At 42.3% G+C, this 25,661-nt stretch overlaps 1 protein-coding gene across 3 annotated transcripts in view; it reads right to left on the bottom strand.

Moving 5' to 3' along the window:
• ASTN1 (astrotactin 1) overlaps positions 1-25,661 on the bottom strand; it is a 335,437-nt gene that overhangs the window by 72,775 nt on the left and 237,001 nt on the right. For all 3 annotated transcript variants that reach the window (XM_053607621.1, XM_053607622.1, XM_053607623.1), the window contains exons 15-16: positions 21,050-21,154; positions 19,100-19,288 (exon numbers count right to left, since the gene is read on the bottom strand). In XM_053607621.1, coding sequence (XP_053463596.1) covers positions 19,100-19,288; positions 21,050-21,154 — 294 coding nt within the window. The remainder of the gene's footprint in view (positions 1-19,099; positions 19,289-21,049; positions 21,155-25,661) is intronic.

Here is a 25,661-nt window from a genome sequence, read left to right as displayed (position 1 = left end):
TATAAGACCTTCAAAATCAGACTTTCCCAGCAGACCCCAGAACACTTGATTACTGGATTTTTCTCAATCGTTTTCAACAATTTCCGAAGCCTTTTCTTGAGATGCAGGATTTCCTGCATTCTGGGCCTCTGATTCCAGCTTCCTCTCTATTGGTATTCACCTGCAGTGGTACGTGGCTTCCGGTGGTATCACTGGGGTTTTAGATTACTCCTCTCCCTTTGTTCCCCAGAACCTGACATCTATAAACATGACAACACAGGCAGGGAAGGGCACAATGAGCAATCTTCGGCTTCTTAATGGGGGCTGGTGAGATGGGGGAGGAGAGGGAGGGCACGATAAGGTCCTGATGTCTCACACGTCCCTGGAATTGACACGCACCAGGCTGGAGCTTGCAGTCACTACTCTCACAAACCGTTTAGTGTTAAATTTAGAATAAAAACCAATTAAAAGATAACAAGGAAACATATGCTCGGAATGGCAAGAATCAAACGTGACTGCTAGCTACTGCAGGGAAGCATTATGTTTTACAAACCCGAATCTTCCCTCACCCATTCTCAATCTTTCACCCACATCCCTGCTCCATCTCCACCCAAATGGCTTTCAATGGGCAAAACATACACTGGAATTTTTTCCATAGTAGATGGACTAACCTGCATCTGAAAAGCAGAGTTCAAAAAAATCACTGCTGACCCTCTCCCCTAAGTCTGGTCTGGGTTCAAGGGTGCGTTAGAATAATGACTGCACTGGGGCAGGGTGGGAGTTGGGCTTCCCGAACAAGCCAGGAAGGTGGGCTTGCCACCTTATGTGTCCCCAGCTATGTCAGTATCTGAAAGCCAATTGTACTGTCAGCAGCCCATACCAGCCAGTTTACAGCCTTGGCCACGGATTTTACATTCTTACTGTGCCTTCCTTCACTGGGGGGCTGCCATAGGGCCTACTGGGTCTCCACTGATGTCTTCCTAGGAGAGTTTGAAGGTGGCACTGCCACTGTTTGCCCTCCTCACCCTCCACATCCTAAGTGTCACCTATCTGGGACATTTCCTAAAGTCTCAGATGCTGAGGGATGCTGGGCAGTAGAACCCGTCCCCACTCAGGACACCTGCCTACAACCCCTATGTCCTTATACTAGGACTGTCCCTCTCCTCCCACAGGCAGCCAAGCACTCTCAACTCTAAAGGAGTGGAATTAAGCACATGATAGAAAGACATGGCCTGTGGTCACTCACGGAGTGGCAGAACTAAAACTGGAACCTGAGGCTTGCTAATTCTTTTTTTTTTTTTTGGTCACGAAATCTCATTCTGTTACCCTCAGTAGAGTGCTGTGGCGTCATTGCTCACAGCAACCTCAAACTCAGGATTATTCTGAGTAATCCTGTTTCCTTAGCTTCCTGAGAAGCTGGGACTACAGGTGTGCTCCATGACACCCAGATGGTTTTTCTGTGTTTAGCAGAGACAAGGTCTTACACTTGCTCAAGCTGGTCTCACTCTTGAGCTTAAGCAGTCCACCCAGCTTGGCCTCCCAGAATGCTAGGAATAATTCCTCATCTTGCATCCCAGAGTTAAACATTTGTTTTTCCTTGTGCTAAATGCCAGGAAGGTTCTGGGGCCTATTCCACTGCCTGGGGGCATCTTTAGCTTCTGGGTCTGTCCACACTGTTACCCCAGGGATACCAGATCAGACCAGATCATTGACTTATGGTTTTGTTATTACTGGGCAATGGTAACACATAGGAAAAGAAAATCCTTCCTCTGCAGGGTTCTCACCTTGCCACTCCAGCCTTGGGGAGACGGTTTCATTCCACAACAGAATGAGTGCCAGGACCTGCCCTCATCACATCTCTGGGAAGGGTCCACTAAGCCAGAGCATACAATGAAGTGTGACAGGGACACACCTGAGTAAAGGAAACACCAAAGAAAGTCTCCTGTTGTCAGTGGGGGTGGGAGTGAGGAAAACCTTCTGGAGGTAGGGCTGCCAGGACTGAAGGATGGTGGGCGAGGGAACCTCAGGAAACTCCAGGAAAGGGGCTATAAGTGGGAGAAGGCCAGGCATGTGTCCACTCGTTCCACGTGGGCGTGGGGACTATGAGGCTACACAGAGACGCAGGGGCATGTCCAGGGGCCAGCTGTGCCCTCCGGAGCTGCAAAAGGATTTCAGTGGGAAGAGCAGGCACATTCTGATTCTGCAGACACCTGGAAGGAAGGAGACACCGTAGGGGCCTGTTGTGCTTTTGCAATGTGTCTTTCATGGTTTCACAACTCAAAGTGAGCCTTCGACAAATGGGGTCACAAAACGTCACATGTAGCCTGCCCCCTCACTTCATAGAGTTGTGAGAATTATAGTATATATGAAAATACTAAGAATCATAGGTTCCTGCATATGTATGCCCATTATAATTCTTTCTTAGAGCTTTTGCAGTTATAACACTTTGATTCTCTAAGTGACCTGGACAACAATTGCTAGGTTTGACCTACTAATCCTGCTCCACCTCGCAGCAGAACAAACAAGGCTGCCCACTCCCTCTGCCACCAAGGCCCCCGTCACCCTCCCCTCTCGTGGCTGTTCCTTCCCAGTGGTCTTTGTTGCCCCTCTTTCCTCTCCTGACCTCTAACGGTGGAAGCGACTCAGGGCCCGGCGGTGGGCTTACTGCCTGTCTCTGTCTTCCTTCTTAGGGAGCTCCTCATCCCCGGGACTGAGTTCTGCAGGCTGATGGATTTGCTTTTCCAGCTCTGACCTCTCCTCTGAGCTCCAGACGTGCATATCCAAGTCTCAATGACATTTCCACTTGGATGTCTCTATGGTAACTCAAAAGTGGCAAGTCTACATGAGACTCTTTATTTCCTACCCTCCCCCACCCGTTCTGTCCCATCACCCTGAAATTGGTGAGTGGCACTTCTACATAATCAGTTACTTGAACAAATGTCTGGGAATCAGTTGGCTCCTCTTTCCCTGCTCCTCTCTCCCCAGGGCCACCCTATCCCCAAGTTACTCTATCCCCAACAAACTTAGATCTGTTCTTTCCATGGCCTTGCCTTTCCACTGCCAGGATTACTGCTTTAGTTCCCAACTGGCATCCCATGTCCAATCTGGCTTCCCCTGAGGGAAGCCATTCTCCCCCCAGTGCAGGAGACTTTCAAAAACGCACATCTAATCAGTGTATCCCCCTTGGAGGCATCCCCCACCCCATTGCCCTAGCTGTGCTTCCAAGCCAGACCACTGGTCCCTCGCTGACCTTGCCCCAACCCCACTAGCCTTCCCACCACAAGTTTCTGCACTGGCCATTCCCTCCAGTATCCTCTTTGTCCCTCCAGCATCCTCATTGTCCTCTGCTTCACTCCCCACATCTCGGCAGACGTGCCATCTAATGGGGTCTTCCCTGGCCACCACTTCTAAAGAGGGCCAGCGCCTCTGTCACAGTGGCCTATTCATTATCCTCACAGCCCACCCGCAATTCATAATATTTTGCTTATTCTTTATTTGCCTTTTCATCTTTTCTCGCCTCTATGTACACTCTACCTGTGCAGGGGTCATGGCTCCCATGCAGTGCTATGCGGCCCGTACCTGCACAAGTTAGACACGCAGGAAACAGTCACTGATGGAGTAATAAGTGAATATAAGAATTTTTTAAAAGAACGGCTGGCAGCACTGTAAAAGAGAACGTCTTTGATTTCATTTGGCTTATTTGTGTTGCACAGTAGTTTGCTAATGACCTTGACCAGCCCGAGGATCATGTACTACCTAGGTCCCAACAGTTAAATTTCCCTAGAAGAAAGAGACTGTGCCAATTTTGGATGAATCACACTTCTCTCTCTCTCTCTTTTTTTTTCCTACCCAACCCTGTAAAAGAATTCAGAGACCAGGGAAGGTTGGGAGCTGGCGTTTCCCAATTGTCCTCATCCACGTGACTGCGGTCAGTATTGGGTGTGAACTCACTGTGAGCAGAATCTATGCACCATCCGTGGGGAGCTGAGATGGCGTGGAGGCAGAGCCCCTGCTCTCTAAGAGAAGAGGCAAAACAGACCAAATAAAAACACAAAGAGCTGAAAATGCCCCCAAACGCATCAATATATATAGAACCAATTACCACAGTCATCGACTAGGTTTATAACAAGATGAGAGGAGGGACCAGGGCAGTTCACACAGCCGTGGAGGCGCACACAGAGCGACTTTATAAGCCCCCTCTGTGGAATAAACCAGCTATAGAAAAGCCCCCAGGACAGAAGAGAACGTCAGGGGAGTGAGGGCCGTGGGTCTACCCTGGTAGGCTGCTCTCCCCTGGTACAGGCACTCACATTTCAGTGGCAAGCACCAATTTTAACCAACAGATTTATTGAGAACTTGAGTTGAAAAAATGCTTCTTTGTACCTTTAGTTTTCTTTCTTTGTTTCTTTTTTTAATCAGCAAATGCAATAATATTTCAAGGTCTTTAGGAACCTGCATGGTCTTTGCAATTGCTCTAAACTGAGGGCTCTTACAGTACTATTAAATTTTAAGTGTAAGCAGAGTGAATGCTACCCCTTGCCAGCCCGAATGTGCTAGTGGGATTTGCGCAGTTACATCTCAGTGGAGTTGCCGATTCCTTTTTAATCATGTTGGGTTTTGTAGGAGATAAGAGTAGGCGCTTTCTGGAGCCCTGGGTATGAGCTCTGTTTAGGCAGACGCTGTCCCCTCTCCAGGCTCAGCAGGCGGCCACCAGAACTTGTGTGGTCCATAAACAGCCCTTCCCAAAGCTGTGGGGCAGTGAACTGGGCATCCCATGGGATCCAGGGATAGCCCACTCTAGCCCAACCGAAATGCTTTACCTTGCAAGGCATCTCTCACCCATCTCCACACCTGGGTCCCTGCTGTCCCCTGACTGCACTTGGTAGGTCCTCCTGAGGGCAGCCCCCTTCACAGTGTGTCCCCTACACAGCTGCCTTCACTTGACACCCCTACACACACACTGTGACTCACCCACAAACAGAAGCTTTCCAAGAAATGGGATGAACTGGAAAGGTGGAAAGCAAGTTGGGGACCTTGCAACAGTTTTCTTTGCCTCTTTGGTAGGCCCCAGAGGGCTCAGCCACACTGTCCTGCTGACATAGACTTGTCTGTTGTCACACTTTCTCCTCAACATTTAGCACTGCACCGTGCCTGACCCTGTGCGAACCTCAGCACACGAGGTGAATGAGCACATAGCCATCACTACCTTCCCAAAGGATGTGCAGCCGTCCCTCCAGGTGCTGCTAATTGAGTTCTACATGTCACTGCCACTGCAGGAAGAAACAAATCAACCACTTGGAAATTTCTAAGTGAAGGAGGTTAATCTGATTGGAAAACCATCTACCTATCATCAGTAACAGACTGAAATGATGTATTCTGGAGACTTTGACTGCTGTGACGTTAATCATCTGCATCTCAGTGTAGCTGGCCTTTGGGGCCAGGTTTGAAAATGATGTCACTATCCTCATTTGAAAAAAAAAAAAAAATTACTCCCCTGATCCATTTCTTGCTGATTCCCTTAACATTAGCATTTCCTTATACATGATGTATTTGCATGTTTTCTTTAATGTACGGTTGAACCAACTTCAAGCGTTCCATGAGATTCAGAAAAATTCTGACTCTGACAATAAAAGAATATAAACTAGAAATGGACCAGAAATGGCTAGTGGCTGCCAGGATGAGCACTTAGATGAAAGGAGTTTGATTATTTCTTAGTTTAGGTCAAAGTATTTTTATATCTTGTGTTTCAGTTTAAAACAGGTTACAAGTTAATCCTAATATATATCCCCTTAGCCCTCACAAAGAAAACTTTCCTACGCACTTTATAAAAGATACACACTTATAGGAAGGGTGGGAAAAGGAAGACTGTTGTTGACTCCTACAGCGTTAGCTGGTAGCTGGAAATTTGGAATAACAATCATTAATTGGAGGTACCCAAATGGATCTAATTCTGCTCCTAGCAATTAATTCTAGTTCCATCTTGTGTTTGATTGCTTGACTTTCATGTCTAGCCTGCTCTGATAATGCCATATTCCCAGACATCACATTATCCACCCCCACTCCACCTCCCACACTAAAGACAATCAAACCTGGAGATATGAGAGGAGGCTGAATAACTGGAACAAATTTGCCTTCAGAGTGGTAAAGGGTGGGTTGGTGCCAGGAGGTTGGAGGGGCTGATGTTTGGGGATTTGCTCTCTCAACCAATATGTGGTTGTTTCCCTTGGAAAGGGAAGAAGAGACAAAAATATGGCACTCGTTCATTTATTCATTCAAAAATTACTGACTGAGTGTCTGCTAGAGGCTGTGCCTGGCACTATGCATTTCAAGGGATGGGATGGGAATAGGAAGAGAATTCAGAGATTTGTAAGGCCCCCACCTTTCAACAGTTGTTGACCCTCTTATGCCTGTGAGAATATAAAAGTGTTCCGCTGAAGTGTCAGGATAAATCATTGACATCAGAATAATATCAGCCTTACACAAACACAAACACCACTACTAAGTTACCTCTCAGCCCCACTTGCATGTGAATTGGATTAATAGAGCTGGAGCCCCACCTCTGGGGCACCAGAGGAATCGGTGTCTGCATCTGTATGCAGCCAGTAGAGCCAGATGGTAGAGACTTTGAATCCCGGGTCAAAGGAAGGCTGATATAGGTTGGGACTTTCATGGGCTCTCCCCCTTTGGAGGATGCTACCAACAGCGTCTTTGCACTTGAAAGGGAGCAGCACCCAGGCTGCTTATCAAAAAGCGTTCCCAGGGATCCTTTCCCACGGAGAACACATTTATACAGTGCCCCCCACCCCCACCCTGCAAAAGAGAAAAATCTCATATGGGTGGGCGAAGTGTTTATTCAGTAGCCCTATTTTGTAGACATGGAAACTGTGGCTCACAGCCATTAAATAAAATTCTCAAAAGCCACATATAAGAAAGATTTTGATGCAATTGTCTTCAACACTAAACCCTGCTACTAACAGCTACATTAAACTACTTTCAATGCAATATTAGTTGCGTTAACCTACTTAGCCTTGAGTAAAGCATTAATAAATGTTGCATTTTTTTTCTGATGTCAGAAATAGAAATCATTTGCTGGGTTCACACAGTCACAGAACAATAGAAATAGCAGAAACTTTATCATTTAATTTATCATTTTTATATCATTATTATACACATGAGATTGTTTTGAAGAGGATTAAATAATTTACCCAATGTCAGCTGTCTGGCTAATGGTTTAACTGAAACAACAACCCAGTTCTCCTGAATCCCGAACAGTGATCTTCAACAGTGTTTACAGTAGAATGGGCAATGTAGCAGTCCTCCCACCCCCTATCTATAGTTTCATTTTCTGCATTTTCAGGTACTTGTGATTAACCTGGGTCCAAAAATAAATATAAAAAAGTATTTGGAGAGAGAGACCAAATCCACATATTTTTTATTACAGTATGTTGTTATAACGGCTCTATTTTATTATTGCTGTTAATGTCTTACTGTGCCTAATTTATAAATTAAACTTTATCAGAGGTATGTATGTATGTATGGGGAAACCATAGAGTATACAGGGTTTGGTACCATCCACAGTTTTAAGCATCCACTGGGGTCTTGGAATGCATCCTCTGAGGATAAGAGAGGACTATCACATGGACATATAACTGCTTGAGACCTGAGGGGCTCACCCCAGAAGATGGGAAAACTCCAAGGATGTCAAATTCAGATGCTCACTTTTGATACAGAATCTCCCCTTTTGTTACCCTTTTATCTTGTGACTTTTTCTCCAAAATATTTCTTGCCAAGATAATTAGTTGTGGCTTAGAATCTGTAACTTAATCAAGATGAAATATATGTCTCACAGGACCTGGCCTCTAGCTGCATGCTTACTTCTCCGATGTCTATGCCACCATGGTTAGCCCACTTGCACATTGATCTCCATGTTAGGTAACAGAAAATGAGTTAAACAAATTGGCCCCTTTTTAGCTTTCTGAATCTAGGAAATAGAACAAGTTTGGCCATAAGTAGGGTTTCTTCTCTTCATATCCCACCTGGGAGTCCAGGCCTCTCTCTTTTCCATACTATGATATTTAGCCATTACCTCCTACAGGCCCTACATTATTCTAAGAGCTATGGGAATTCAGAAAGCCCTTTGTCAAGGGCTTTGTGATTGCTGTTTCATCTTCCTGCATTGTTCCCCCTGAAGATGTTTGCATAGCCACCTTCTTCTTATCTTCCAGGTCTCAGCTCAAAATCACTACCACTGAGACCTCCTCTATACCCCCTATCTGAATTCACCTCTAATTTCCATTCAGCCTCCAGCACATCAACTCATTTCTGTTTCTTCACAGTATCTATCGCTATTTGAAATTATTACTTTCATGTATTTGTTGCTTGCCAGTTTCAGTCTTTTTCCACTAGGATATAAGCTTCATAAAAACAGGAAAATTTTCTGTGTCATTCATCATCATATCCTAGTGCCTAGTCCAATATCTAGATATAGAAGGTGTTGAATAAATGAATGAATAAGCGCATTCCCAGGAAGCAATCAATCAAACTGTGAAAGCAAAGCTTACATATTTGGAGTAGTTGAAAGTAATCCAGAATATGGTATAATTAACTACTAAATTGTATGATATAGACAATATGTTACTATAGTCAGACCTGTAATTATATGAAAGGGGTTTTGACTCACCACCAGAATCATCCCATCCACCAAAATACCCTCCAGGTTAGAATGTGGAACTCTAAAACAATGTGTGGTATCTAGAGGGGGAAAAATGAGGGCTTCGATTGAATACTGTTTCAAGCAACCTAGATAGAATTTGTTTGAGATAGTAAAATAAGGACAGAATTGCCTAGAGTACAAAGCTAAAGAAATCAGTTTATGGCCTTTAATCCTGATCACTGGCATGTTTCCAATTCCTTTCAGTGCTCTAGGGCTTAAGACAGTTCAATTCTGCACACAACCTACTTTCTGCATGCAAACCTAAAGATCAATGTCTTAGTCAGAGAAAAGTCCTGGTCCAAAGTGAAAACCACTCAGAATAGTCTTTCTGCCTGTGACACTCCTCTGTGGAGATGATATTAGGACACAACCCTGGAGACCCCCATGCATGGCTCCAGTGTGGAAGATGCTACACTAAATGGGATAAAAGGGGCTGATATGAGAAATCACTGCCTCTTGTCTTCAAGAAAAGAACACCTACTATTCAGACCGTGGTCCTGGAACTAACAGCTTTGGTGTCAGGAGGAGCTTGTTAGAAATGCACAACGTCAGGCACCACCCAGACTTACTGAAACAGACTCTTCGTTTTAGCAAGATCCTAGGTGACACATAGGCACATTCAATTTTGACAAGCACCTCTGTGGAGAAGAACAAAAAGTACTCCAACAACTGTGTCATCATCATGGATTGTGGCCCCAAACATCCTACAACAAACAATCAAAACTCCAGAAAACTCAAGGTGAATGGCAGTGATGCCACCATGAAGGCCAACTGAGGTTGATATCTGCCCCCTGGTAGATTCACCTTTGACCTGTGTCTTGGTTCCACCTTAGTTTGTTCAGTAACTTTTCTACTTTGATCTCTTTTTATGCAAATGACAAGCAAAATGTATGAAGCCATTTCTAGTATATCTCCATAGATAAAAAATTTCTTTCTTCCCTTCCCTTTGAATATTTTTTTCTTTCATATGACCTTGTTTGGAAATAAATTATTTTGAATCCTGACTTTGCTATTTATCAGTTTTATGACAATATCCAAGTAATTTAAGCTCTCTGAGACATTATTTTCTTATCTATAAAATGAGGTGGGTAAGATTGAAGTGATATGTATGTTTGAGGATTAAACCAAAAAAGCCATATAACATGCTTAGCAAGGTGCCTCCAGCTCAAAGAAGTGCACTTACAAAAATGTAGTTGTTTGGTGTGATTGTTCATGGTAACTTCTTCCCTCAACCTACAGATCCGGTTTATGATGGACTCAATTCATCAGAGCCTAGGGACTTGAAGACTCAAATTGAATCCTTACACGCATGTTTAGAAAAGCTTGGTGCCTCTTTATGTATGACACTGCCAGGTTTAGCTTTGGCAGCACCTTCATTAGGCCTGCCTGCCTGCACATACCGCTGAACAGCTGTCTTCTCCAAATCCCTCTCTGCTTACTGCACGGCTTTGCATGGAGCAGACCCTCAGCAAACATTTGTTGAATGAATGAACGAATCATTTAGGGAAAATAACCATCTGCCAAATTTCTTTACTGCTGGAGTGCTACCTTTGTTGTTGCAACCAGCGGTTCTCAACCTATGGGTCACGACCCACAGAAACTGTATTAAAGGGTCGCAGCATTAGGAAGGTTGAGAACCATTGTTGCGAACGAATATGGAGAGGTCCTTTGGAGCTAGTTTGCAAACCTTGGGCTGTAAAACATACAACATTATAGAAATTTAAGTTAGTACTCTTCTTTGAATTTCCCCAAGCTTGTGTGCCTTAACCTAATCAGATTTTTAATTCCATTTGCTATAATTATACAAGTTAACCTAAGAATGACAACAGTGTTCACAAAATCAGGTCTCTGCTGACCAGCACTCACAGACCTGGACTAGGAGGCTGACCGCTTATTGAACCGATGTTTTTGGTTCACCCATAGAAGAAGTCTCCTCACAGTGCTGGCAGAGGGGCCAGCTGAGCGTGGCTTGGGCTTTACCCACACAAAGACAAGCTGGTAGACAGTAGAAGACATGGCATCTCTTGTGGTGGAAATACAGTGGTGGTTTATTCTTTTCTTTGACTTTAATCTCACTTACACTTGCTGGAAGGTCACTTTAGGGGATGAACTCCCAGCTTCTATCTTGGAGGAAGAAGTCATTCTTCTCAGTTTTCCCCATGGGGAGAAAGCAACAGGCTAGGAAAAAGAATGTGAGTTGTGGACTAGAAGGTACAGTGGAAAAGAAGAGCTTGGTTATTGTAATTTGTTCACCCAGATAACCCTGATGTGTGCACTAAAAGCAACAGTAAGAAAAGGCAATGAGAAAGGTCAGATTAAAGCAACAATGAAAATGATATTGGAAAAGGAAGGGAAGAAAGCCTCAAGGAAATCCATTCCTGAATGGAGAATAAAAAAGGATCTGATCAAACTAAAATGCTTCTGCACAGCCAAGAACACAGTAAGTAGAGCAAGCACAGCCCTCAGAATGGGAGAAGATATTTGCAGGTTATGCTTCTGACAAAAGTTTGATAACCAGAATCCACACAGAACTCAAACATATTAATAAGAAAAGATCAAGTAATCCCATTTCATTGTGGGCAAGGGACTTGAACAGAAGCTTCTCTGAAGATGATAGGCGCATGGCCTACAGAAAATGTTCATCATCTTTAACTATCAGAGAAATGCAAATCAAAACCACTTTGAGATATCATCTAACTCCAGTAAGAGTGGCTCACATAAGAAAATCCCAAAACTACAGACGTTGCGTGGATGTGGAGAAAAGGGAACACTTCTGCATTGCTGATGGGAGTGCAAACTAATCCATCCCTTTGGAAAGAAGTATGGAGAATACTCAGGGATCTAAAAGTAGACCTGCTGTTTGATCCTGCAATTCCTCTACTAAGTGTATATCCAAAAGAACAAAAATCACTTTATAAAAAAGATATTTGCACCAGATTGTTCACTGCAGCTCAATTCATAATACACAAGTCACAGAAGAAGCCCAAGTGCCCATCAACCCATGAATGGATTAATAAATTGTGGTATATGTATACTATAGAATATTATGCAGCCTTAAAAAAGATGGAGACTTTACCTCTTTTACGTTTACATGGATGGAGCTGGAACATATCCTACTCAGTAAAATATCTCAAGAATGGAAGAAAAAATATCCAATGTACTCAGTACTATTATGAAACTAATTTACAATCACTCACACTTTCATATGAAGAATAGATCACAACTATGGCCCAAGATGAAGGAGGGAGGAGGAGGAAAATGGGAGAGGAGGGGAGAGGTCAGATTTAGAGACGGTGAATGATGGGATCACACCTATGGTGCATAATGCAAGGGCACATGTTGGATCTATTAGTATAGAGTATAAATGTCTTAACACAATAATTAAGTAAATGAGATGAGTTATATATTATCCAGTGTGATGTAAGCGTTCCTAATTCTATATGAAATCAGCACATTGTATCCTATAAATGCATTAATGTATACATGATGTATCTGTTTATGATTTAATAAAAAAAATAAAATAAAAAGAGAGAAAGAAAACGTACTGTGCTTAGTGTATCAGGGGGAAGATTACAATTAAACCCCTGAAAGGTCTTATTTGAAGGAAGTTTACTTTTTTGTAGTCATTTCTCTGGGATCTATAGATCTATAGCTCTTTACTGCCTTCTTCAGAAGTGAGGAAAGACAAAGCATTCATTCCTTTAACAAATTGTGGGTGCTAATTACATGCCAGGTGCTGTGTCAGGGATGATGACTCAAAGATTAATAAGATGTAGTCCTTCAATGCTGTGTGTGGAAACTAAAAAATAAAATAAAATAAAATAATAAAGAGACGATCCTTTCGTTTTATACTTTCTTCCAGACTTCTGTCCAAAGCTCAGCTTTCTATAGATACAATTGTGTTTCCTTTTTTCAGTTCATTTTATAAGTCTTCACTCAGGATAACAAACTTTTCAGAATATATTTTTCAATCTTTTAAAGAGTTTTATTATAAAAGTGGCAGATGCTTGTGGGAAAAGCAATATGGAAGTTTTCAGTACAAAAAATAAAGTCCCTCATCCATATCCTTAATCTTGGAGCAAACAGATAATTTGCTTTTACATATAAATGAAGTTATTTTGAGATGATATATGCATATTTCTCTATAAATATATTATGTATGTTTATATGTATGTGTTATAATGTACATACACACATATATCATACATATATTATATGTACATTTTTAATATAGGATGTATATTTTTTGAGAAAGGATAAAAGATTTTGAATATATGTAATATATATATAATTTTTTTTTCAAAAGTCAAGGCCCTAATATATGTATTCCTGTACAACTGCTTTGCTCGCTTCCAAATGGCCAGGAATAGAATTTCTCTGGGCCGACAGACGATAAACTGGTAGCAATGGTTGCCTGATTGCCTTTAGGGATCAGAACTGGATTACTGGGTAATAATAGTGGGGAGCAGATTTACTTTTCATTTTATTCTACATTTTGCATTTTGAATACTTAAAAAATAAACTTTTGAAATTAAAAAAGAAGAGAAATATGGTAAGTGCTGTGAAGTCTATTATTATGGGAGACAGTCGCGCAGGGAAATGACAATACAGGGAAATGCAGAGAGCACCGCCAAAGGATCCATGGAAAGGGCTGTGAGAGTATAAAATAGGCAACAGAGCACTCTTCCCAGAGCTCCAGGGAGGTGTGGTGGGAGTGGTGAGGGCCCAGCTAGCTCTTGCAGAGTAGGAAGCAGGGGCAAGCGGAATAGAGGCAAGGGTAGGTAGATTGAGAATCAAAGGTTCCAAGGTTCAGAATTGTGAAAAACCTCAATACCTTCTTCCAAACCAGGGGGAATCTTGGCCCTAGATCCAAATTGGGGCTTACTCTGGGCAAGGTACCATTTGATTGCAAATGGCAATTTATAGAGCTGAAGAGGGCAATTCAAATATATAAGCAAAAAAATAGAAATCCTAGCCAGGAAGAATAATTTGCTTATCCTACAGGCCTAGAAAGAGAGAGAGAGGCCTCTCAAGAAATTAGGCAGCAGAACAGACACCAGAGAAAAGAGAAGAAGAGAGAGTTTCAAGTGGAGGATAAGAGAGGGATCGAAGAGAAATTTGTGCGTGTGATGGAATAGTGGCAGAGAAATTAGACAGCCCATCTTGAACTGGAGTAGGAAGGGAGTCTCTGGGGCCCTGAACCATATGAAAGGAAATGAAAAGGTTCTAGATTGACAGCAAGTAACTTTGTATCATCAGAGTGGAGGGGACTTAGGGTAGGCAGGGGTCAGGGATGCAATGGCTGGAGAGGCTAGATGGCTGTCACGATGAATTATGTACACACACACCCCCAACTGTTAATGGCAAAAGGGACATTGCAGATGTGATTAAATTAAGGCTCCAGATAATCCTGGATTATCTAGGTGGACTGAATGCAACTAAAAGGATCCTTATTAAAAGAGGAGTCAGAGTCACAGGGAATCACCACGTGACTCAGAGTGATGTGTTTTGAAAATGGAGGAAGGGGCCATGAGCTAAGGATTACTGGTCTCTAGATGCTGGAAAAGAAAAGGAAAAGGATTATTTTCTAGAGTTTCCGGAAGGAGCCAGACCTGCTGACACCTTAATGTCAGGGGAGTGAAACTGACTTTGGACCTCCTCCCCAAGAACTGCAGGGAATAAATGTGTGGGGTTTTAAGCCACCTTGTGTGGTAATTTGTTACAGTAGCCATGGGAAAGTAATACAGGGAGTGGAGTCAGCTGCTCATGCTGAGAAGGCACTAAGGAGTCAGTGAAAGGTGTCAAGCTGAGTGATACCATTAAGTTGTCTTTTAAAATGGTAACAGATGGTGAGTTGTAGAATGGATTGGAGTGGCAGGAAACTGAAGGGAAGGAGATGTATAAGGAAGCTGTTTCAATTGTTTTTTTATAGAGAAGGAAACACCTGTTGAAGACATATCCAGGGGTGAAAAGGACTTCATATTGGTTGGGTGTGGAAGGTGGAGGAGCCTCAAGAAGCACTTCTCACTGCTCACTGTGAGCAGAGCTCACATGCAGACCACAGTGAAGGGCACAGGGAGCTCACACAGAGACCACAGTCAAGGGCACAGGGAGCTCACACAGAGACCACAGTGAAGGGCACAGGGAGCTCACACAGAGACCACAGTCAAGGGCACAGGGAGCTCACACAGAGACCACAGTGAAGGGCACAGGGAGCTCACACAGAGACCACAGTCAAGGGCACAGGGAGCTCACACAGAGACCACAGTCAAGGGCAAAGGGAGCTCACACAGAGACCACAGTCAAGGGCACAGGGAGCTCACACAGAGACCACAGTCAAGGGCACAGGGAGCTCACACAGAGACCACAGTCAAGGGCACAGGGAGCCCACACCCAGGCCACAGTGAAGGGCACAGGGAGCTCACACACGAACCACAGGGAAGGGCACAGGGAGCTCACACAGAGACCACAGTCAAGGGCACAGGGAGCTCACACAGAGATCACAGGGAAGAGCACAGGAGAAAGAGAAAAGAGAGGCTGATCACTGAGGTCCTGTGGAACACCTGGGGTGGGGGGATGCTAAACACTCAAGAACCAAGGAGGTTTTGAACTTCAGGGAAATGGAGAGAATTCAAGGGTTAGGCTGAGATAGATATAGAAGGGAAGCACCCAGCAGTTGTGAAGAGAGAAGTATTGTGAGAAAAAACATGAAAATGATGAAAATGTCAATCATTTCTGTAGAGGAGTGTGGTCATGAATTAATAGGAAATAAAGGCCAGAGATTTATAAAGAGAATCTGGACAGATCAGCATTGGGGGCAACAGGGAAGAGAGAATTCTTGGGAAGTTGGCCCTGGTCAGGAGGGAAGCATGTTTCCGCTGAGACAGATGGAATGGTCACAGATGAACACTGGTGAACCTCAGAGTAAGAAGGCCCTGCTTTCCTTCTCCAGTATTGTTTCTGTGGAGCAAAGTATTTGAAAGCAATAACATGAAGAGTGAAATTTAGCTGAGAAAGGAGATGTGGAAATTACTTTTAAATAATTTAGTGGTAATGCAAGTAAATAGTGTGGGGGGGAAGGGTCATGTGTTTATAAAAAGATTTTTTTCTAGAAGACATGAGGTTGGGGAACAGAGAATTCAGTGGCTGAATCGATCATAAGGATTAGAAAAGAGAGGATTAATGAATGAGGTCTCAGATGAAGCAGAGTGTTGGGAGCCAGTATGCAGGCAGAGAAGCCAACATGCAGAAGAGGGACCTTATGACATTTTCTGAAGGCCGAGGTTCATGGGAGAAGATAGAAGTAAGTTTAGACATGGAACAGGGGAGGTCGGAGAATTCCATTTCTGATAATCTTCAACCTCTTGCAAAAAAAAAAAAAAAATTGAGATACACTAATCTTAAGTGATTAGTAACAGAAGTGTATTTTTCTTTGGCTTTCATCAGACTTATTTAGAGAGAAGTGATCCTGCTGTTGGTATGGCCAAACCATATAGGTAAATTATGACAAATAAGTCTCTGTTGAATGAAAGGCTTCCTTCTGAAGACATGGCCCCAAATAACCACCTCTGAATTTTTATCAGTCAGGCGTAACAAAGCAGGTTATATGTCTACAGTAAAACCCAATGGAAGTCATCACATGAGAAGGGCTTTACCTCCATCACCACCACCACCATCACTGGAAATAACAGCAACAATAAACAACTGGTGAAAAGTTACCATGTGCTTGGTATTGTGTTAAATTCTTGGAATTTAAAGTTGAACAAGGCATGGAACATACTCTTGAGCATCTTGTGATTTTTTTCTCTTTTTATTAAATCATAGCTGTTTACATTAATGCAATCATGAGGCACCATACACTAGTTTTATATACCATTTGACATATTTTCATCACACTGGTTAACATAGCCTTCACGGCATTGTCTTAGTTATTGTGTTAAGACATTTATGTTCTACATTTAGTAAGTTTCACATGTACCCTTGTAAGATGCACCATAGGTGTGATCCCACCAATCACCCTCCCTCCGCCTATCCTTCCTCCTCCCCTCCCCTCCCTTTCCCATTCCACATATTCTTAGGTTATGACTGGGTTATAGCTTTCATATGAAAGCCATATATCCAATGTGCTCAGCATCTTGTGATTTTATAGAAAGGAGACTCTTTACCCAAATGACTAACATGAGTACACTTCCCAACGTAAAGTAGAATTCATATGAATCCATAAACCATCACAGGTGGGGGACCACAGAGAGCACTGCAGATGAAGTCCAGACAAGTAATTGACTAAAGCAGTATCACCTGGCTCTAGATTTCCAACCATCAAGTCCTGGGATCTTTCTATTTCATTTTTCCTTGATACATTTTTTCTGTCCTATTCAATCCATAAGCAATTTAGTCTCTGGTTATAGGCCCAGACGTAAAAAACAGAGAAACCCTTTTTACTAGAAATGTTGTAAAGTTAGAGCAGGCAAGAACATAGAACCAAAGGTCTCAAGTCCAAAAAGAGTGTCACTTGTGTACCATGGAAGAAATAGCCCTCTCAGCAACTTGTCACCCCTAGCATAAAGTCTCTTTCTATATTGATCCTCTCAGAGTGCAGAATAGAAGAGGATCCTCCTTTGTCTTATGGACTTATCATTCTTAATCAGTAACATGTTTCCATGCAGGGTTTTGGAATGAAAGGAAATTAGGGCTAGGGATGAGAAAAATACCTAAAGCAAGAACCAGAATAAAGAACAAAACATAAAAACCCTACAAGTTAGAGGCAAGGCATGAGTGGTGTACATGGACAGCTAACAGAGATGGAAGCAGACATACTAAAATGTTTGAATACCTTTTAAACTCCCCTACAAGCCAGGCTTTCTATAAATCATATTGCAAAGAACTAAAGTCAACAGTTGGGCTATGGTAAAACCAGCTCTTGAGTATCAAGAGAGGCTTGAGATGAAGGTGGGTAGAGAATAAGGTTAAGGTGGGGACATAGTTCTCTGTTGGGCTCAGAGTTTAGCCTTAAGGACATTGCGATACTTGAGATAGGAGCAAAGGATAGAAAATCAGGAGCTCTGAATAAGATCAGATTTTCCTCTCCTACAAATTATAGACCTTGGCAATGCTCGAGCCACTGGCAAACAGAAATAGGAGAGGATTCGGCCCTCTGGTTCAGTCCTTAGGCTCTGGCATAGACACATGAGAACACTTTGCCAGCTGGAACTGCTATTATCTACATTTGCTGAAATCCCACTGCTCTCTTGGCAAATTGGAATCAGAACAATGTTTAAGATCCTTAAGTCTGGAGAGATACTAGAAGCCCATGGTTGTGTCTTTGAGCTCTGAAGAATCAGGACGTGAAGGGTGACTGCAGCATCTCTGGCCCAGACACACACAACTTTTGCTTCTTCAGGAGAGCATGTTCAGCCTCAGGGGCTAGCATGGCTCTGCTACCTCTTGAGTGAGGCAGAAAAGGAATCTGTATGGAGCTTCAGAGAGCCAAGAGCACCTCAGCCACAGGGTCACATTTGCCCCAAGGCAGCCCTGCTGACAGCAGAGGTCCCTTGTCTCAGAAGGACCCTTCTTGGGTCACTGAGTCTTAAGATGCCTTATTTTTTGAGATTCCATCATGCTCATTCCTCACTTGCCATTTCACAAGTCCCATATCCACAGTGTGGCCTCATCTGAATGTCATGTGAATTCGCTCAGAAGAAATTCCATGAATGGCAATTCTAAAGCATCTTGGTTGATCAGTCTACGTATACACCGGCCAGTACTCCCACCATACCAGAAGTCCAATTGAGATGGTTTGAAGAATTCCAATTTCCTATACTTACTTGGACTGAAATGTTAACTCGCTATCAAGACAGCAGATGGGATTTTTATCTGTGAGCCTATTATCCTGACCTACAGAAATGCTTGGGCCAAATGGAGATTTCCTCATAACACAAATCGCAGGAAACATGAGAATAACACATGGGGTAGGATGGAGTGAGTAGGGGTTTACTGTATCCTTAGCTTCCAAAGAGGGACACCAGGCAGTGCAGGGTGGGGCTGGTGCAGGAAGGAGGTGGTGGGGGACACTGGCATATGCTCTTCTTTCCTTCCTGCTCCCTAAGAGCAATCCACTACTTGTCCTCATGAGGTAGTGGAATCTCTGGAGGACTCTCTCTGTGTCCTCTGTATGATAACACAGTAATCATACAGTTTTGACTCCACCATCCTGCATCTAAAATTCCCCCATACACCTTCATTTTGAGATTTAGGTTTATCCAACAAACCTCAGAAATTTTAAGGATGGGCACAGAACAATGAGGGGGAAATCTGAATTAATTGTCTCCATAGACCCGTTAAGTTTTGATCCTATGGATTGATCCTCTGACGTGGGGTGCAGAGTTTGCTGATGAGTGTACCACTCACCTTTACTGATGTCTTCATATTCCAGCCAGAGTCGCCGCTGGACCTGCTTGTTTGGGTACCAGATGGAACAGGACTCCTCGAAGCCATAGATAGCTTCCTGGATGTAATGGTTGCCAAACTGGTCCAACAGAGCCACGAAATCTGCACGAGACGTAGCCCCGTCCAGCGAGTGGAGAGCATTGCTGAGTGCTATGAAGAAACATCACCCAGGAGTAAGAGTCAGGACTCACGACTTGGGTATATGGATTCCTAGGAATTCTGGCCCAAATGTGGACGTGTGGCCCAAAGGGATGTTGGAGAGCTGGCTAGAGCTGTTAGATGGATGCTTCCATGTAGCTACATCAGACATTTCAGTTCCTAAGTGAATATCTCTTAAGCCAGTTGGGTATGTTGTTAACTCTTGTGCAAGTTAGGCAGACCATTGCCATTACTCTACTGCTCCCCTAGGTCAGTGTTTTTGTTTTTAAGCATAGGTTATGACATTAAATCAATTTAGTGAGTCCAAATAATAGCATTTAGGGAAAAAATAGCATAGTCTAAAATAGAAACACAAATACCAGCAGAAAGAATTTCACATCAGAGGATTCAGCAATGGTTCATGAAACTTCTGTTGTGCGTACATGGAGTGGGTGCATGTACAAGGTCACGGCAGAAAATGTATTCTAACCATGACCAAACCAGGCGATTACAGAATATTGCCTTTATGCATAGAAATGAGCAATGGGAAGACAATGGAAGAAGAAAGGTAAGAAAAACCACTAATACACTGCTTATATTTTATTTCAGAACATCAAAAATGAAAGGGCTGGTAAGTGACAAACGGAGGAAAGAAGACATTAGCCTTCCCTCCACCACCTCAGCCAGATCTCCTCCGGTTTTCTGTCTTTATTTAAGAGAATTACTTAAACTTTCAGAGATGGCCTGCAATAAATTTCCAAGTCTAGTAGCTTCTGGACCTGGTCAGTGTTACAGAGTTCTCCTTTCTCCACAGCTGTGTTCTCACAGGGCAAGGTGGAATCTGGTGCTGAGGTCTAGAACACCATTCTGTGACTTTGAAAGGCATATGGTAGCTGAGATGCTCAAATGTCAATCTCTGATATGCACAGCATCTGTGCTGGGTGCAAACTGAGTATGTGAGCACGGTAAAGCTGCAACTGCCACATTTCCCTACAACAAAGAATAGCTTAGTTCCTTTGGTCTGCACCGGCCCAACACCTTCTTGCCAAGAACTCTTTCATATTAAGAAAGATAAAGCTCTGAATCCCTTTGTGCCCTATGCAAATGGTCTATATCCTTAATGTATTGTCTTTCTCTGTGTATGAGGCTTTACCTTTTGTGAGTATATGTCTGACATCTCTTTGTGACTCTCTGTTTGCGCTGTAGTATTTATCTTCCTCCTGTTGGCCCCAAGGCTCCATCACCCTTTTGCTGACTCTAAGACCCTAATAAGTTTTGAATTTACTACTCCTTAACTTAATAGCCAGATGTATTTCTCTCAATCTCTCTGAATCTTTCTCTCTCAATCTCTGTCTGTTTCACTCATTTGCTCTTTAGAAGCCTTAAGCTGTTTTCTACTTTCCCCCCTCCTTCCTCTTCTTTCTCTCTTTCCCTTATTTCATTGCATGGAATCTCTAAATTATACACTTTGCACTTAGAATGTTTTATTTTGCCAGTTTGCAAAATGTTTGCTTCTGCATATCCTCTCTACACACTGGACAGCTCCTGGGAAAAATGATACTTTCATTAGTTCAACCCTTCCATTTCTTCTAGAGGCCAAGATAAAACTTGCAATGTAATCTGTGCTTATAAAGGGATCCCTTTCTGGCCATATGCCCCCCAAGATGAATCTGAGTGTATGGGCAGGTACATTTTAGGCTGCATCTTCAATGATGGGACCTGTCCCCTTGGAAAGGAACCTCATCCCTAGGGAGGGGGGAGGATGGTGCTCACCCTGAGAGACGGCAACCTGGTTGAGTTTGAGGTGGTACATCACAGAGCGGACCTTCCAGTGCTGCAACACAGGGTATCCAGACACTTCGCTGAAGTTCACCATCCCTGGGGACAGAGGAGACACAGGCTTGGTGCCCTGGATTGTTCACTTGTCCCAAATGGGGAGCAGGACCCAACTTGATGATGTTGTGATTATGTTAGGGGATGTACATTGTAAGAAATGATTGCGCACTCCTGGAGGAAGGGAATTTCTGAAGTCACAGCAACAACAGCTATCATTTATTGAACCCTTATCACATGTCAGGTTTTTGCTAAGCACGTGACAAATGTTAAAACATTTGATCCTTGTGAAATGGGTATTAGTATTTGAATTTTACATATGAGAAAACTGATTGTCAGAGAAGGTGTTTATATAAGGTCCCTAAGATAATAGGGAAGCCAGAATGGGGTTCCAGATGTTTCTGTGGCCAGGACTGAAGTTCTTACTAATTCTACCACAATATCCCTGTAACAAATTTACACTAAACTCCAGGCTTACTGTAATACACCAGGTTTTTACTCTCTGTAATTGTTGCAGTAATTGACTTAGCTACCATACCTGATAACATTGATTTTTCTGTCTCATTTAACTGATTTGTGTTCGGTATTTAAGTTTTAATTACTATGAGGCTGATAATGCTTATTTCTTTTTTACCAGAAAGGACAGTGTCAGGGTAGCTAAATAATTAAGGGGCAGGGTTGGACTCATATTCAGTGCCATCTGTGTGCCAGACGTTGTGATAGGTACTTATGGGCCCCCTTTTATCAATGGAAAAACTGAGGATCTGAGAAGCTAAGTGAGTTGTCCAAGGTCACGCTCAATAAACACATCCTTAGTGATGTTATTAATGAGCTGTTCTTCCTTGAGCACCTCAGACAAAGAATATCACCCTATTTTAATTCTAACTATTACTATAAATATAAAATGCTATAGAAACAAAATAATTAGGCCATAGGAAATAAAAAAAATCACCTTGCTAAGTTTAGAAAACCAATTTTAGCTTCATTTCTATTTCTAATGTTTGCTATATGTGTAAGTTATATATATGTACACATTTGTATATGTGTATGTGTATACATTTGTATATAAAAATGTAAGGGCAATATATAGTAAACTTACATACACACACACACACACACCCTATAGAAAGAGAGTACATAAGTGTACATAAAATATAATGGCAATATATTGGCAACATAGTGAATTATCCTGCCATTTTGACCCATGTTTCCTTTAGGCTAAATCAACTAATTTAATACCTAAACTGGATGAAGAGTAGGTAGGATTAATTAGTTGCTTGTCAACCTTGATCAAATTAGCTGAGTAATTACTAAATTTCCATTCCTGTGTGGATCATATGGGAATAATTATTGGTAAGGTAAAAAGAAAAAAAAAAAAGAAAGGTCAGGAAATGTGTTTAGTGAATCAGTTGCTTAAATTTTATCTTAGGCAATCAAAGGTTAACCTGAAACCAAGAGGTTTCCAAACTCTTCTTGTTCAAATGTTCTTCTTTCAGGGCATTAAGCTGTGTGACACCCACCAGTCATACCACTATGTACTTTTAACTTCCACGTTCACTTCAAAAGTTTATAAGTGAAATCCTAACTTTACATGTTTAAGACTTTATTCACATATCTTAAAGGTACATGTCATTAGAGCACACAGTGTGTGCAACATGGAGAACTATTCAGCATAACAGGTACTCTCTAGTTACAGCAGCTCTGCTGTTACTTCAAAAAGCACCATTTACATGCCTGGCTTAGTGGCTTATACCTGTGATCCTAGCACTCTGGGAGGCCGAGGCGTGGATTGCTTGAGCTCAGGAGGTCAAGACAAGAGAGAGACCCCATCTCTATTAAAAACTGAAAAAAACTATCCAGACATTGTGATGCATGACTGTAGTCCCAGCTACTTGGGAGGCTGAGACAAGAGGATCTCTTGAGTTCCAGAGTCTGAGGTTGCTGTGAGCTATGATGCCATGGCACTCCACCCAGGGTGACAGAGGGAGACTCTTAAAAAAAAAAAAAAAAAAAAGCCTATTTATAAACAAAAAAATAGCAAAGGTTTTTCAACTTATTAGGAAAAGATCTCTTTAGTTGAATCACTTCCTAGTGGAAAAAGAAGCAGGCAAGAAATAAGGACTAATTTCTAAGGTTGGCTGTGTTGCTGCAGTAGGCAGTTTCAGAATGACAGTCATTTTTATATCCACAACTTTTTGTTCTTACAACCTGAGTATCCTCTCTGGCGACCTGGCTAGGGGAGCGCTTGGTTCCAACTGGTCTTTTCTCTAAAGTAAGAGGCTTAGTGAGGATGACCTCTTGCTTCCTTTTCATTTCTGGGATTCCCACCAGCTGTGTGACTCTGGATTAGCAACCTATTAGTTTCCATTTTCACGTCTGAGAAATGGAAATAATAGTATTCATCCTCTTTACCTTATAAGTTGGTCATGAGAAGAAAATGGAATTATGAGCATAAAGGTACTTAGAGAGAAGATAAATCACCCTGCACACCCATGGCCTCAGTAATGTTATTCTCCTGCTCTTCCTTACCCCTCTCTTCACCCCTGACTGGGTAACTCTGGCATTTGTTCACTAGTGCTTTTGTTTTAACTTCCCAGGCTTTAGACCAGAATAACAGAGAGAAGATAAAATAAAGAAACCAGCATGAGGACATTTGCACTAGACTGTTTATCAGAGCTCAATTTACAATTGTCAAGATGTGGAGAGAACCTAAGTGTTCATAAACCCATGAATGGTTTAACAAGCTGTGGTCTATGTACACCATGGAATACTATTCAGCCTTAAAAAAAGATGGAGACTTTACATCTTTTGTTTTAACCTGGATGGAGTTGAATCATATTCTTCTTAGTAAAGAATCATAAATATGGAAAAGCAAGTATCCAATGTACTCAATACTAATATGAAGCCAGTAGAAAAACAAATACGTGCCCACCCAAGAGGAAAACACAAGTTGGGAGAGTGGGAAGAGGGAAGGAGGAAGGGGGATCGGTGTGCTCTCACCTAATGGGCACAGTGTAAGTGTATGTGGCACACCTCCAGGGTGCAGGACGCAACTACAACAAGGACTTTACCTAACAAATACAAACATTGTAACCTAAACATTTGTACCCTCATCTTAATCTGACATTTTAAAAAAATGTACCCAATAAAAATAACTTTGAATTTAAAAAACAAGAAACAAGCATGCATGTGAGGCAGGGTTGAGGGCAAGGGTGACAGTGCCCTCCATCTACCCAGGATGAGCCAGATAACTGAACCTCATTACCCAACTGCTGCATAATAACTCTACCGGGTGCAGTTATGCTCCACAGTCAGGGAAACAGCTACATAAATGTTAATGCTTTGGAAAGGTTTTTCTCTGAGCCCACTTACAGATAACATTTCCATTAGTTAAAAAGAAAGGAATATTTTAAGGTATATGTTTTCCAGCTGAGTCATGTAATTCTCGGCATGCTGTCAGGTTTAGTTTTTTATTTTATTTTACTATTATTTTGGGACTCAGTTCTGCTGAATAACCTTTTTTTCAAACAACATATCTCTGACTATGTTTTCTTGAGAGAGAACATTATTTTCTTCCTATCTATGATTGAAGAGAGAATGACTGAACAGACTTCATGTGCAATTTTTAAAGACAGAAAGGAAGAAAGAAGGAAAAAGAAGGAAAGAAAACTCACTTTCTCTTGTCATTTTAAATGTCAGGGGGATATATATTTCCCCCAAATACTAAAGCCAAGAGTCCATTCCTTTTGAATGAACTTGAAGAAGTTCCAAAGAGCCTGGTGTTTTACATTTTCACATAGATTTAATGATGACAGCACCTGCAAGGCTATGAATGAAGCCAGGGGCCTACTCTCCCTCCTTAGTCCATGTCTGAATTCCCTTCTTCTCAACTGAAAGAATGAATATACAAATGGACAATGGCCAGACCACATAGAAAAACAGAACTCTGACCCACAGAGCTCAAGGAACTAACACATTATCTACAATAACCAGCCCAGGAAGCCAATCTATTATTTGCAAGTCACACTTGTAAGAAGTCAGACCACTGTCTCTAACAATAACCCTGATAACAACTGGCCCCCAAAGACAGGACTTGATTAATAAATGACAACTTCTCTAGTTATTGTTCCCCTTTCCTTTTAGGCCCAACCAAGGAAGGTAAAAACGCACCCTAACCAATCACACAAGGACCCACTTCCACAGCCTCCAACATGGACAAGACTTGAAGCCTCCTCTTTTGTCACCATAAAGCTTTCCCACTCCTCTGCCTGCCTGGAGTCCCTGCCAAAACACAAGGTCCATGGCTATAGCAAGCTCTGAATAAACTGCCTTTTCCTGGTCTCATTTGGTTGGTTTCCCACATGACTGTTACCACCAAAAAGGCCTGTGAAGCTCAGAGTTCTTAAATGTTATTCTGATGAAGAGAGAAGCCATCAGCAAGGTAAGATACATAAATCAGTATTTTCCAGAGTGTTTTTCAAACTAATAGTTCCACAAGATGGAAATAGGTGTTATGCATTCTCTAGTTACATGGAGTTGGGAATTGCTGGCT

Source organism: Nycticebus coucang, chromosome 10, assembly GCF_027406575.1.
Source record: "Nycticebus coucang isolate mNycCou1 chromosome 10, mNycCou1.pri, whole genome shotgun sequence".
In the NCBI taxonomy this organism is placed as follows: Eukaryota; Metazoa; Chordata; class Mammalia; order Primates; family Lorisidae; genus Nycticebus; species Nycticebus coucang.
This window is presented reverse-complemented; position numbering and strand designations above follow the sequence as displayed.